Raw genomic sequence first — 14,581 nt, forward strand, 5'->3', positions numbered from 1 at the left:
CCCCAGGCTACTTCAGGGCTTGTACCCATTTGTAGATGGGACGCTAAAATTCTTACATAATATGGGCAGTTTGGCTTCGGAGAAGCTTTTAAATGCTCAGCTTACTTTCAATAATGTTCGTAGACTGCTGCCTAAAAGATTAGCGTGGTTTCTTGTCTATGTTGTGTCTACACAATTAATTCATTTCAACAGCAAAACACCATGGTAGGCACTACAGGACAGGGTGAACAGAGGCCGTTCTTTTCTTTTCTTCAGTTGCCAGAGTACTGGCTGGCCTTGTCAACAAAAAGGAAAAAAAGAAGAAAGAAAGAAAGAATTATAGAGCTGCCCAGGAACAAAAACAAGAGAAAAAAAAAATAGAAATAAACACATGTGTTAAGAAGTGGTCAACGTGTGTTATTTTTATAATGAACACTCTAAAGAGCAGAGCCCTGGCTGTTTGTTTTTCTAACCCTTGCAGATGAAAGGTGCTCAATGAATATTCCACAGCTGCAGAGGAGGCTACCCCGAAGGTCACCCAGCTACTTGACATTAGACCCAGAACTCAAACCCCTCTCTTTGCTCTTTCTACCTCATTCTTATTTTCTCTCCCTTTGCACATTCAGCATGATAATAATACACAGTAGCCTCCCCAGTATGTTGGTAGCAGCACGGGCAGTGCCGAAGCCCGGTGACTGCAAGAAGGAAAACTAAGACACAGGCCTCGCGGTTCCTGGTGGATGTGGGATCCCACGCAGTTCCTCAAGGCAATAGATGCTGTGTTTTTGACTTGCGGAGATGTATTTTGCAGGCAGTGTGACACCCTGGGACTAAAATGAGGCCTTTTTTAAAATAGTCCCTGAGAATCCCATCTTCCTATGCCCAAAGCATCTATTTTAGGTCATTAAAAATTAGTTGCTTGTCTCTTTGAGCTCGGTCCCCACAATGCTGAGAAAGGCATGCAGCTGATACCGGAAAAGCAAAGTCAGGACTGCCTCCCTGGGCTCCCTTGGCGGTTCAGTGATAAGGAATCTGCCTGCCAATGCAGGAGACGTGGGTTTGATCCCTGGTCTGGGAAGACCCACGTGCCATGGAGCGACTAAGCCCATGCGTTACAACTATTGAGCCTGTGCCCTAGAGCCCAGGAACTGCAACTTGTGCCCATGTGCTGAAGCTAAAGCCCTCTTGCCCAAGAGGCTGTGCTCTGCAACAAGAGAAACCACTGCCCTGAGAAGCCAGCTCGCCGAAACTTAGACGCCAACGCAGCAACAACAACCAAGCACCACCAAAAATAAGTGAAATTATTTTTTTTTAAAAAACTGCCTCGGTGACTACACATCACTTTTAAGCCAGCAAGACCACACGGCAGACATGCCACACAGGTTCACCAAGGATGTGGGTGGTAGAGGTGGGTCTGACGGCCAAAAACCGGAAACACCCTAAATAGCCACCCATTGCAGCACAGATAAAGACATGGACATTATGTTCTTTGGGGGGAATACTACTCAACAGTGAGGATGAACAGTCCACACTGCAGGCACCAACCTGGATGAAGCGCGAAAATGCAACAAATGCAAGCAGACAGACACAAAAGCCAGACTCAAATACGATGTCTAAAACCCACGTCTATGAAGTACAGAAGCTGACATAACTAATATGTAGTTGGCCTGGGGGTGCTCCCCAGGGGTCAGGGGAAGGGTGGTCATGGGGAAGGGACAGGAGGGGCTCCTGGCAACATTCTGTGTCTTGGTCCAGAGGCTGGTTCCTAAAAGTGTGTCCATTTGGGAGTATCCCTCACACTGTATACGAGTGTTCCACGCCTGTATGCTGTTCTTCAATACAAGGTTTAGTTTGTAAAACCCGCCTCCCTCAGAACGGCTGGGATATTCAATTGCATGTTCTCTCCCATCTCACCTCCTGGCCCTCCTTGTCCTGTCGTTTCAGCAGCTGCAGCAGCCACACTTACCCCGGCAGCACCTGCAGCAGCAGCAGCGGAATCCGTACCCAGTGCAGCAGGTCACCCAGTTTCAAGGTGAGGCCGGTGCACACCTCTGCCATTGTATTCCTTCCAGGGGGGGAAGGTAAAGTGAGTGTCACCCGGTGACAGTGCCGTGGGTGCTGTGTTTGGTGTCCAAGTAATAGGAAAAATATTTAAGACTTGATGGTACCAACCAGTCAGAATACCAGGCATTAACCTTTCAGCCACTGGGCCCCAGAGAGGTCCTGGTGGGCCCAGGGTGGGGTCATGATGACTTTGGGGGTGGGACCAGAGTAACTATTCTTTACCAAAAGTACAGAAGTATTTCAATATTTTAACAACCAGGGCTTCCCTGGTGGCTCAGATGGTAAAGAATCTGCCTGCAATGCAAGAGACCCAGGTTCAGTTCCTGGATTGGGAAGATCCCTTGGAGTATGAAATGGCAGCCCACTCCAGGGAGAATCCCATGGACAGAGGAGCCTGGTGGGCTACAGACCATGGGGTCACAAAGTGTTGGATACAACTGAGAGACAAACATTTCCACTTTCCAAAGACATACAAGTGCCTGTTGACCCAATATCATCCTTGTTGGTATCTAGATCACATCTCAGAGATGACGGTGGGGAAAATTCTGTGTCGCATTTTTCTTACTAATCCTAGCAGGTCTGCTGACCAAAGCCTTAACTTTCAGCAACTGCAGTGAAAGAATCTAGCTTTTAGCAACCACTAATCTCTGCTGAGGAGAAGGCAATGGCACCCCACTCCAGTACTCTTGCCTGGTAAATCCCATGGATGGAGGAGCCTGGTAAACTGCAGTCCATGAGGTCGCTAAGAGTCGGACATGACTGAGCGACTTCACTTTGACTTTTCACTTTCATGCATTGGAGAAGGAAATGGCAACCCACTCCAGTGTTCTTGCCTGGAGAATCCCAGGGACGGGAGAGCCTGGTGGGCTGCCATCTGTGGAGCTGCACAGAGTCGGACACGACTGAAGCAACTTAGCAGCAGCAGCAGCAATTTCTGCTGAACGTAGAAGACAAATAGGGACTTGAGCTTGGTTGGACTGTCTTGATCCTGTTGCCCTTTGCACAAATCCTGAATCATGGCCCCAGGAGGAATGGCTGCACTGTCCAGGGTTGCCATTCCTATGCTGATTGTTGTTGTTTGGTCACTTAGTCTCGTCTGACTCTTTGCAACCCCATGGACTGCAGCATGCCAGGCTTCCCTGTCCTTCACTATCTACTGGAGTTTGATCAAACTCATATCCATAGAGTTAGTGATGCTATGTAATCTTCTCATCCTCTGTTACCTCCTTCTCCTCCTGCCTTCAATCTTTCCGAGCATCAGGATCTTTTCTAATGAGTTGTCAGCTCTTCGCCATAGGTGGCCAAAGTATTGGAGCTTCAGCTTCAGCATCAGTCCTTCCAATGAATATCCAGGGTTGATTTCCTTTCAGTTCAGTTCAGTCGCTCAGTCGTGTCCGACTCTTTGCAACTCCATGAATTGTAGCACGCCAGGCCTCGCTGTCCATCACCAACTCCCAGAGTTCATCCAAACTCATGTCCATCAAGTTGGTGATGCCATCCAGCCATCTCATCCTCTGTCGTCCCCTTCTCCTCCTGCCTCCAATCCCTCTCAGCATCAGAGTCTTTTCCAATGAGTCAGCTGTTCTCATGAGGTGGCCAAAATATTGGAGTTTCATCTTTAGCATCAGTCCTTCCAAAGAACACCCAGGACTGATCTCCTTTAGGACGGATTGGTTGGATCTCCTTGCAGTCCAAGGGACTCTCAAGAGTCTTCTCCAACACTACAGTTCAAAAGCATCAATTCTTCGGCACTCAGCCTTCTTCACAGTCCAACTCTCACATCCATACATAGCCTTGACTAGACGGACCTTTGTTGGCAAAGTAATGTCTCTGCTTTTGAATATGCTCTCTAGGTTGGTCATAACTTTCCTTCCAAGGAGATGGACTAATTTGATCTCCTTGCAGTCCAAGGGATTCTTAAGCATCTTCTCCAGCACCACAGATTGATCCCCTCAAATATCAATCCCTTCAATCTCCAATAGAGGGAACCCCTATGGGTCTTATATGATGGTGGAGGATGAGTCTGAGGACCCTCCCCAATCTCATCCACAGGAGTTTTCAGGGGGTCACAGGAGTCGTGAAGCAGCAGAAATCCTAGTTCCTGTCCTCTCTCCCCTTGGAGGACCGAGATCAGTGCATCTTCACTTCTCAAATGTTACCTCTCACTTTGACAATCTGCTAGAAGCCAGGAAGTCCCTTGCACAGAAGTATGCATATATAGTAAATAAACACAAACTTTATGGATCGTTTCACAAGAGTTACCCTTTTCCATAGACTGCGGGGGAAAAATTTATGATCTAGGGTAGTGTTTTTCATTCTTCAGGTTGCAACACCCAAGTAGTTTGTGTCCAACTCTTTGTGACCCCATGGACTGTAGCCCACCCAGGCTCCTCTGTCCAGGGGGATTCTCCAGGCAAGAATACTGGAGTTGGTTGTCATGCGCTCCTCCAGGGGATCTTTCCAACCCAGGGATCAAACCCAGATCCCCCACGCTGCAGGTGGATTCTTTACTGTCTGAGCCAACAGGAAAGCCCATTGAAGATAATTTAGTGGGCCAGAACCAGCATTTTTAAAATGAAATAATAGGGAAAAAATGATCGGAGTGTATCATAATGAGGGCGGCTTTTGTTTCTGTCCTGAGCCCAGGTGTGTGTGTACTGTGAGTTGTGGTTCAGAGTCTAAAAGCCTCTGGTGTTCACGGCCAGATCTTCCTAAGGATGGTCTCTGGACCCCTGGGGCTTGAGCAGCTACCACCCTTAAATCTGTGGGACAGTGCTATCACTTCAGATCTTTGGGGCCCCACACAGGGAAGGACAAAGGGAACTGGGCTGTCCGTGGAAGTGCTATGCAGGAAATTTGTGCCAGTATTCTTTGAAGAATTCTCTTTCTCACTTGCCCATGGGTGCGGAAGAGTGGGAAATGGTTCCTGCTACAGACGTGGGTTTTGGTGCAGACATGGAGCCCTCCTTTTCTACCTGTAGTTCTCAGACTTGAGCCTGCGTCTGGTCACCAGCAGAACTGGTTCAAAAAATAGAGGGCCCGCTCTCATTCCCAGAGTCTCTGATTCAGGGGTGTGGAGCTGGGTCTGTATTTACATCTGCAACAAGTTCCCCAGAGATGCTGCTGCTGCTGCTGCTGCTGCTGCCGCCGCCCCAGGGGCCACACTTTGGGAACCGGTGCTTTATATTATGAACTAATTTAAACCGTTAAATCTGATAAACCCGGCACCATGTCCTTTGAGTTTCCTAGATTCGTAACTCATTATTTTTTAGAATAAAAAGACCCACGAAAATTTAATTACTCCTCTGTGAGTTATTCTAGATGGTTTGGCTCCAATTTAAAAGTTCTACTCTGGACTTTTCTAACACCCCAAATTACAGGCAGTCAACCTAAAAATTTCATACACTTAAGCTGAACATTTGAGGGTTCCTGAGCAGCAGAGCTGATTGATACGATTTTTTTTTTATTCTCTTCAGTGTTTTCACATATTTGACCTACCTCCTAACATATTATAATGTTATGGACCTGAGAAAATAGCAAATTGATAGATAAGAAATTTTGTCGTTGGACAGAGGTTCTGTTCGGATTAACTTGTCTGAGACCTACAGGTCCTCCCACCACTTTACTTTTCAAAGGTTTTAAGGATGATCTTTCGCTTATTGAGTTCTGTGCCTCTGGGCAGTGTTACATGCCTATGGGGAAATGCTTATTTTTCATAACTATAGACTTCCTATGAGTGAAAATAGAACATAGATCCTTTTAGGGAAAAAATTGCATGTTACTGTCTCTTTTTGAATATGGAAATTTTTCTTTGACATTGTGATGTTAACCAATAGACAAGAAAATTAGTTTGATATAATGTTTCACAGTAACACCTATTTTAGACAGAAGTTTGAAGAAAGTCTGTTGTTTCACACATGCAGTAATCTTATTCACAAAATTATTCCAGACAAAACCTAATTTTCAACATATTAATTCTAAAAATACAACTAAAATATCCAGAATACGAAAGTCCTTTCATCCGTTTCCGGCAGCCTGTTTATGTAATTTGAGTCTGTTCAATCAATCTGAGTCAGCAATATTTTTCCCTTAAATTTTTTTATAAGCAACCCAATCACCCATTTTACCCATTTATCAGGCTGGCTGTGCAGTCAATACAAATTTAGTCATTAAAGTCACAAAACTTCATAATAAGATCACAAGCTGCAAGACATACTACCAACCAGTGTTTAATTAGGAACTTTTTAATATCTTTATTATATCTAAATCCACTTAGCTATCATTAAGCTCAAAACAAAAGATTGAAATGCTTCTAGGGATCTCCCCCAGATCTTTCTGGTTTCCTCACAGTAACCATTTCATTTTTTAATGCAGCCTGATACTGACCTCAAGCCACAAAAACTTAAGTCATAACCAAAATTCCCATAATTTTCTATCTTGAAAGAAAATATAGAGACATGATTGCTGCCCAGAAATCAATAACCCCATCAGAAAGACAAAAACACACTTCTCATATCTGCCAAGGTGCCAGGATTAACAAGGTTATGCACTATTCTCATCTGATTTCTCATCCCACTCCCAGGAATGATCAAATTTGCTTATAATATTGATTGGCTCCCATGCTGCACCTTTTTTAAATGTGCAGGAAAAAATTATTTTTCTTTTTTTGAAAACTTCGTCATTAGCAGAGAGACAGAAAAATCCATTTCTGTGCACCTCCTAGCCCTTGAACATTGACTGGTATTCTAGGGGTGACATTTTTATTCTCTTGGCTGGTTTAGAAATTTCCTGGAAACATGTAAAGAAGGACTCACTCAAACATCAAATAGAGTTGAATGACTGGGCATTGGTACTCTGGTCAGCTTTTAAGCAGCATCATTGAAACTGCCTTAGTGGTCATTGCTGATTTGAAGGTGTGGCCTTTGCATCAGTGCATCAAGTTCATTGCCAGGTAGCAAGTAGGAGGATGTCTTCTTTCTCTAATTCAGGAAGCTGGCCAGTTCGCACTGACATGTTATGATTCAGAGAATGTGGAGCATGTGGAAATCTACAGAGGGGATCCAAACAATGTCCCATCTGCCACAATAGCTTCTTAGCAGAAGCAGGGGCCTTTAACCTCTCAAATCCTGCTCAAATCTTAAGGGAAATTATTCTAATGGTCTTTATTGATAGTATTCTCTACTGAGCCATATTCCATGTCACAAACAGGATGCGCAAAGTGAGCCACCATTTCTTCTTAATTTAGCTCAGTAGGTGAATTTCCTCTCACCTCCAAAAAGATGCTATCTTATTGGCTGAGGATCATATAAAGAAGTCGCTAAGTCATGTCCGACTCTTTCAACTTCATGGACTGTAGCCCGCCAGGCTCCTCTGTCCATGGGATTCTCCAGGCAAGAATACTGGAGTGGGTTGCCATTTCCTTCTCCAGGAGATCTTCCCGACCCAGGAATGGAACCCAGGTCTCCTACACTGCAGGCAGGTTCTCTACCGATGGAGCCATGAGGGAAAGAAACAATTGCTTCTGTAATAGGAGCAAAAATGATATCAGGGTATATCAAATAGAAAAGTCAAGTACTGTGTGATCCCAATTTTCATGTGTATTTTTATATATTAAGGTAAGTTAGCAGTGGTCATCTCTGGATGGTGGGAATTTGGGTGACTTTCATTTTCATTTTTGTGCTTTCCCTATTTTCCAGATTTTTCACAATCAGTGTATGTTATAGTCAGAAAAATAATCACCTCTCTTTCTTTAAAGGATTTATTATCAGAGTAGATCCTTTAATCTATTAATCAAAGCATTTTTGTCATTCCCAAAGCAAAGTCCAGCTACGTGTTACTGTGCACCGCTTGTGGAGATGAGTGAAGAGGTGTGTTGTTTTTTCTCCGCAGGATCTCCCCAGGATATAGCAGCTGTGAGGAGCCAGGCCGCCCTCCAGAGCATGCGAACTTCACGGCTGATGGCACAGAATGCAGGCATGATGGGAATGGGACCCTCCCAGAACCCAGGGACAATGGCCGCAGCGGCCACCCAGTCAGAGATGGGACTGGCCCCTTACAGCAACACACCTACCAGCCAACCGGGAATGTACAACATGAGCACAGGAATGACCCAAGTGTTGCAGCACCCAAACCAAAGCGGTATGAGTATCACACACAACCAAGCCCAGGGGCCGAGGCAGCCCTCCTCGGGGCAAGGGGTTGGGATGGTGAGTGGGTTTGGTCAGAGCATGCTGGTGAACTCGCCCATGACCCAGCAGCGCCAGCAGATGAAGGTAGGCCAGGCCTTGCCCAGGCCCCAGGGCCCACCGAGGCTGCAAGGCATCATGGGAACGGTCCAGCAGGGAAGCCAGAGCTGGCAACAGAGGGGCTTACAGGGGATGCCTGGGAGGACTAGTGGAGAGTTAGCATCATTCAACAATGGCGCCAGCTACCCGCTGCAAGCTGGGCAACCGAGGCTGACCAAGCAGCACTTCCCCCAGGGACTGAGCCAGGTGGTGGATGCGAACACTGGCGGGGTGAGAACTCTCAACCCGGCCGCCATGGGTCGGCAGATGATGCCGCCGCTCCCGGGGCAGCAAGGCACCAGCCAGGCCAGGCCCATGGTCATGACGGGCCTGAGCCAGGGCGTTCCCAGCATGCCAGCCTTCAGCCAGCCCCCGGCACAGCAGCCGATGCCCAGTGCCAGCTTTGCCTCCAGCAGCCAGAGCCAAGCCTATGAGAGGAACCCCCCTCAGGACATGTCGTACAATTACAGTGGCGACACGGCAGGGGCATCCTTCCCCGGCCTCTCAGACGGTGCCGACCTTGTGGACTCCATCATCAAAGGTGGACCGGGGGACGAGTGGATGCAGGAGCTCGATGAATTGTTTGGAAACCCCTAGTCAGGAGCGGCCCTGGCCACCACAACTCCAGTGGTTTAAAGCTCCAACCGTGAAAAAGAAACAGGATGTCACCGCATCCTTGTTTTTTTGTGTTGTTTTTTTGACCCACGTGATCTGAGCAAAGCTGCAGCCAGCTGACTGTGGAAGATCCAGGCGCCAATCCACAGCCCTGCCAGGCCCCGTTTCACCTGATTTTCACACAGCAATGGAGACAGACGCCCTGCGGATCCTGCTGCAAGAGAGGGGGACACGCCAGAGGTGGGCAGAGAAGAAGATTCCGGAGCCCTCAGCTTGGCCCTCCCTGTGGTCACCCGGCCCAACAACAGCCACTCTGGCCAAGACAGACTGCTGCCCAATGTGAGGTAGCCGTTGGTGCCTCCTTGCCTTGGCCCAGGTCTACGGCTTTGGAGACCCAGAGAGGAGAGAGCCTGGGGCGGAGAGTCCCACGGAGGCTGCTGGGTGGTGGCAGAGGCCAAGAGCGCAGGTCAGATACGCGCTGAACTCTGGCTGCAGAGAGATGTCAGCCTTCAAGACACACTACTGGGTTTGGAGGGAAGGTGCAAAGAACAGTGAGCTGTCACAGGAAGACGAGACCCTACAGGCCTGTATCCTGGTCATGATGACCTGCAGGAATTTTAAAGCTTGGAGAAGGGTCCTGGCGGTCCTGGGTGGGCAGCCCTCTGCTGATGACCATGGCGGCTTTTACTCCAGGGAGTTGGCCTGGCGTTTCCTGGGGGCCCGGTACGACCTGATACATCTCAGCCGGTCCCATCTACTCCGGGAGACCGAGGATGGGGAGGCCCGGGGTGGATGCTGTGAGTCTGTCAGTGCGGCCGCCTTCCCCAACTGATCCCTGCCCTCGTTCCTCCTCACCTCCGCCCCAGCCTGCCTGAGCTGGTCCTTGCAGACTATCCAAGAAGAAATGAAGCTTTTGTCTTTAGGGAGCCTGGGTGGAGGGAAAATAAGAGCAAGAAGAACTTAGACAATGCCTGAAATACGAAGGCCACACTGGAGTTTTTCTTTCTCTGCCTGGAACAGAGCGGGTTGCTCTGCTGCTGGTGGTGGGTTTCCATGAGCTGCACCTGATATTTCTGGGACACTAGGGAGGACCAGCCTGGACATCACTGGCTCTGGTTCCCTTTAGGAAAATCCCAGGGGTGATGCTCTTAAAGCAGCCTGACCCTTCATCCCTGCTCACCAGAAAGACAACTCTCAAGCCCTGAAAGCTGATGAACTGAAAAACCCATTGCTCCACTTCACCCATTTTGGTAATGAAAAGAGGGAAGGTATGGTTCCTTTCCTTGGGCAAAGCGATCCCCTCTTGAAGTTCTGTACAGTTCATTGTGTAATTCACCCAGATCTGTCCTAAGTGAAGTCTGTTGGAAGGGAACCACAACCTCTGCTGCTGGAGGGCTGGTCTCATCTGCCCTCCCCTCCCCTCCCACTGGCCTGTTTCAGAGGCCATGGGACATAGCTCTTGTCCTAAGTGAGTGAGCGTGGCATAAGCTTTTCTCCTGCCATCCCTTCCCTCCATGCCCAAAAGGCAGGCTTGCTTCTGTGCACTCACATGTCATTTGCCACACCAGAGCCCCAGCCCAGCCTGGGGAGTCACACTGGGCCAGGTCCTGGGACTGAAGCGGGTAAAAATGAAGAGGTGGGACAGAGGATGTAGAGAGGCAGCAGGCAGGCAAACACTGCCCGGGACCTGCTCGCCAAGTACCAAGGTCATAGCTCTCCTCGGCAAGGGGCAGGCTGGAGACCAGAGGGGGCCATGTGGGCGAGGACCCGGGTCGGGGCTGTGGTCCCTGGGGGAAGAGGTGGTGGCAGGCTGACCATGAACTCCCTGCGTGGGGAGGGCCACCGCCAGGGGAAGCTCTCGAATGGAAGCAGATGAAAACCAAAAACAAACAAGGGAAAGTGAAGAAACGAGAAGACACAGAAATATATAATTACCTTTTTCTGAAAGGTACAGGAAATAAATACATAAGTAATGATGAGGAACTGGAGGTGGCTGATGGAGGGGGAGAGGGGGCCTCTGTTCTCTCTTAAATGCTTCCTCCAAATGCTCAATACTGGGACCAACTACATATAGAGGAAGATTTTAATAAGGTGGCTTCGTTTTGTTTTTTGTTTTTACTACGGTGCTGATGTATATGTAATGTCTAAAAAAAAAAAAGTTATTTGTAAATAAGTTTTTACAATACTACAGATATCACTGGGTCTACTATCTGTAAAAAATATACATATAAATATATATATACTGTTTGTTTAAAATAGAGTATTTTTATTTCATTCCTTAACTCATCATCCCAGCAGTGGTATTGCACTTCAGATGATATCGAATTACTAATTTGTACTGTATAATCTATGGCAACTTCCTCCATTTGATTCAGATTTTTCTAGTTTTCTGGTTTTACTTTGTACATTGAGCATTGCTTCTTTCCTTTTGAGAAGTGTACAGAACTCGGAAATGTAGAAATGAAGTGATGTTGGCATACCACTTTTAAAGAAAAAATAAATAAAAGATCGTTATCTGAACCAATCCAAAGCTTAGTTTATTTTAGGGAATTCCCTGGCAGTCCAGTGGTTGGGACTCCACACTTGGACTGCCAAGAGGCACAGGCAGGGTTTGGTCCCTGGTTGGGGAACTAAGATCCCACAAGCCTCACAGCATGGCCAAAGGAAAACAAAAAGAAACATCACTTTAAAAAAAAAAGTCTCTTTTAGGACTATCACAGGCACTCCAGCCTTAATTAAGCAGATAAACGTTTTATGCCTGGGTTTTAATTGATTAACTGCCGTTCTTGTCTCGAAATTTTGATATCATTATTTAAACATTTAACTAACAGTGGAGATCAATCAGTCATTCCCAGCCTTTTTAATTCCACCACACTGTTAAAACGTTCCAAATTTGCTCTCTGGGGGAATGTGGCAAAAGTGAAAGAAGAGAGTCATCTGTGAAAGGAGTATCCTGGATCCATCCGGGATTCAGAACCATGACAGTTCAGCTTCTGCCTGGTTCACTCAGGGAACTTGGAAAACTGATAGTGCACGTTTCATCTGAGAGGGAAGAAAACTCAAGGACTATTAGGTGGGAGAGCAACAGTAGGCCTTGCCCCACTTTAATGCACACTGTTGTTACAGGCATGCACACACACACACCACGGGTGCCTTACCTCCCAGCTGCGTCTCTTTGGAAGGGTGGTCTCCCGCCAGAGCCCGGCTCAGCCAACAGCACCCACAGAGATGAACGTGCTTAAGACATTTACATCCCTCCAGACTCACTGAGCCAATGGCCTGCTGGTGCGGGAGCGTGAAAACCCAGTTAACTTGCCTGGACTAACCCTGAGACAGCATTTCTATTCTGAGCTCCCCTGCAGGAGCTGGCAGAGGTTGGGACTTCGCCAAAAGGTACTCCCACGCTGGGCTTCCGGCCTTTTTCTGCCCTGTCCCCCCATCCCAACAACTCCCTCCCCCTCCCGCTCCTGGGAGCCCTTCATTAACAAATCACTCGCATGTGAATCCACTCCAGTTCTAGAAGAACTGACCTAAGGCTTTCCATCAGACTTTAAAAGGCAAGGTAAAGGATCGTGTGTCAAAACTGTCTGGATGAAGCAGAAGAGGCCACAAGAACAGAATAAGGTCATCATCAAAAATAGATCCAAACCAAAGGTGCGTTTTAATACATACAAACCAAGAGAAAGAATGAATTTGACTATGGAAGAAGAGTCCCTCCCATGGGTAGGGACTGAACCCAACCCGTGGTGGGCTGTGGTTCCAGACCAGCTGACAAATAAGAGCATGGAGGAAAAAAACAGTGTGACCCTGGGCCTCATCCCAGTGATACAGGCTTAGTGACACGTGGTCAAAAATCAACTGATTTGGGGGTGGGGATGGGAAGGCTGACAACCGAATAAATTATGAAGCCTGAGAAGGGTTGAGTACTTCTCCTTGCCTGGATTAGTTAAAACCACATGTTTTTACTTACTGCCCTGGATGGATGGAATACCTTTCTCCTTTAAAATGATTCCTTATTTGTACTTATGTTGACCTTTATAAAATCTCAGTACAGCAAGTGTGTAACAGGGGAAGAAGGAGGGAGAGAATAAACATTTTTCCAAGAAGTCACTGGGCATCTGCCCCCGTGAGGAGGTATTTTATTGCTAAAAGTTAAGGAACATTCGGAAGCATTAAAGGAGCTATTTCTGCCTTTAATCCATCTTTTCAAGGAAGGTTCTATTAATATCTAGAGAAATGGGGTTAAAGAAAACAAAGACTCGATGTTTTTCCTTATAATGACATTTTAGCCACACCTCATCTTCCACCAATCCTGCAAAGAAAAGAAGGGGAGGAAAAATACCTTGGGAGAGCAGGGCTACTTGTTCATGGAACTAGTCCTTTATCTAACTTCTTTTTAAATTGTGAGGACATTAGATTTCATGCTGCTGTCGTCTGGACAAGTTACCATAGACGTGTCTCATTTCATAACAAGCAGAGGTAATTGGGGCATCACTCACACACTTGGGGCTTCCCAGGTGATGCTCGTGGTCAAGAACCCACGTGCCAATGCAGGAGACAGAAGAGACCTGGTTTGATCCCTGGGTTGGGAAGATCCCCTGGAGGAGAGCATGGCAACCCACTCTGGTATTATTCCCTGGAGAATCCCATGGACAGAGGAGCCTGGCAGGCTACAGTCCACAAGGTCCCACAGAATCGGACACGAATAAAGTGACTTAGCCCACAGCACTCACACACTTGGGCCATGTCCAGGACAGCCACCGAGCTACAACTTAAGCTATGGCTCTCTTCCTGACGCTGATCCCAAGTCAAGCATACAGCACTCAACATAAAAAAAAAAAAAAAAAATACAGAGTTACCAAGAACCTGACTTTAGCTTTTAACTGTGCTTCAGACTTTTTAACTTTTCTCTTATGAACCTTTTCCGACAGTCAGAAAATAGAATAATGCAATGAAGAGCTATACACTTACCAACTCAATTTGATACTTATTAACACCTCACCATATATGCTTCACATATATATAACTATTTCAAAGTAATCTATACACAACTGGTTGCTTCACCCTAGCTTACAATGCCAAAGAATTAGGGCATCTTCTTCCCTGGCCACAACATTATTGCACTGAACACACAGTTCCCTAATACTGAATTCTTATTCCTTATTCAAATTGTGCCAAATGTCTCCCATAGCTATTCTTTTTTCTAACTAGGCTTTGATCAAGGACCCCACATCACCATTTGGGTTTTATGCCTTTGAAGGCTCTATTAATAGAGAAAATTTCTTCTCCCTTTGTTTATAACATTGACTTTTTGAGGCAAGGAATCTGATTTCTAAAAAGAAAATCAAAAAGCAAAACAGGGACTTCCCTGGCAGTCCAGTGGTTAAGATTCTGCACTTCCAATGCAGAGGGCACAGGTTCGATCCCTGGTTAGGGAACTAAGATCCCACATGCCCCACATGGCCAAAACAAAGGGAAATAAAATCAGTCAACTTACTAATACACAAAAAATATGTATGGTAAACATATCAGAAACTCACATCTCTCTGGCCAGCACATTTACTCCCTGTAGCCAAATTTATATGAATTAAAATCATCAAGAGGTTGCCTTGGTGACAACAGAATTAGAACAAAGGGAA

General features: G+C 46.7%; 1 protein-coding gene and 1 non-coding gene across 2 annotated transcripts in view; both read left to right on the plus strand.

Annotated features, from left to right (window-relative positions):
- Nucleotides 1-8,924, plus strand: part of MAML3 (mastermind like transcriptional coactivator 3) — a 450,680-nt gene extending 441,756 nt beyond the window's left edge. The window contains exons 4-5 of the mRNA XM_052654854.1: nt 1,924-2,011; nt 7,933-8,924. Of these exons, the coding sequence (XP_052510814.1) occupies nt 1,924-2,011; nt 7,933-8,924 (1,080 nt within the window). The remainder of the gene's footprint in view (nt 1-1,923; nt 2,012-7,932) is intronic.
- Nucleotides 8,925-14,307: 5,383 nt separating this feature from the next.
- Nucleotides 14,308-14,380, plus strand: TRNAG-UCC (transfer RNA glycine (anticodon UCC)). The gene has a single exon. It is a non-coding gene; the product is annotated as a tRNA-Gly (tRNA).
- Nucleotides 14,381-14,581: the final 201 nt, after the last annotated feature.

Source organism: Budorcas taxicolor, chromosome 17 (genome assembly GCF_023091745.1).
Source record: "Budorcas taxicolor isolate Tak-1 chromosome 17, Takin1.1, whole genome shotgun sequence".
NCBI lineage: Eukaryota > Metazoa > Chordata > Mammalia > Artiodactyla > Bovidae > Budorcas > Budorcas taxicolor.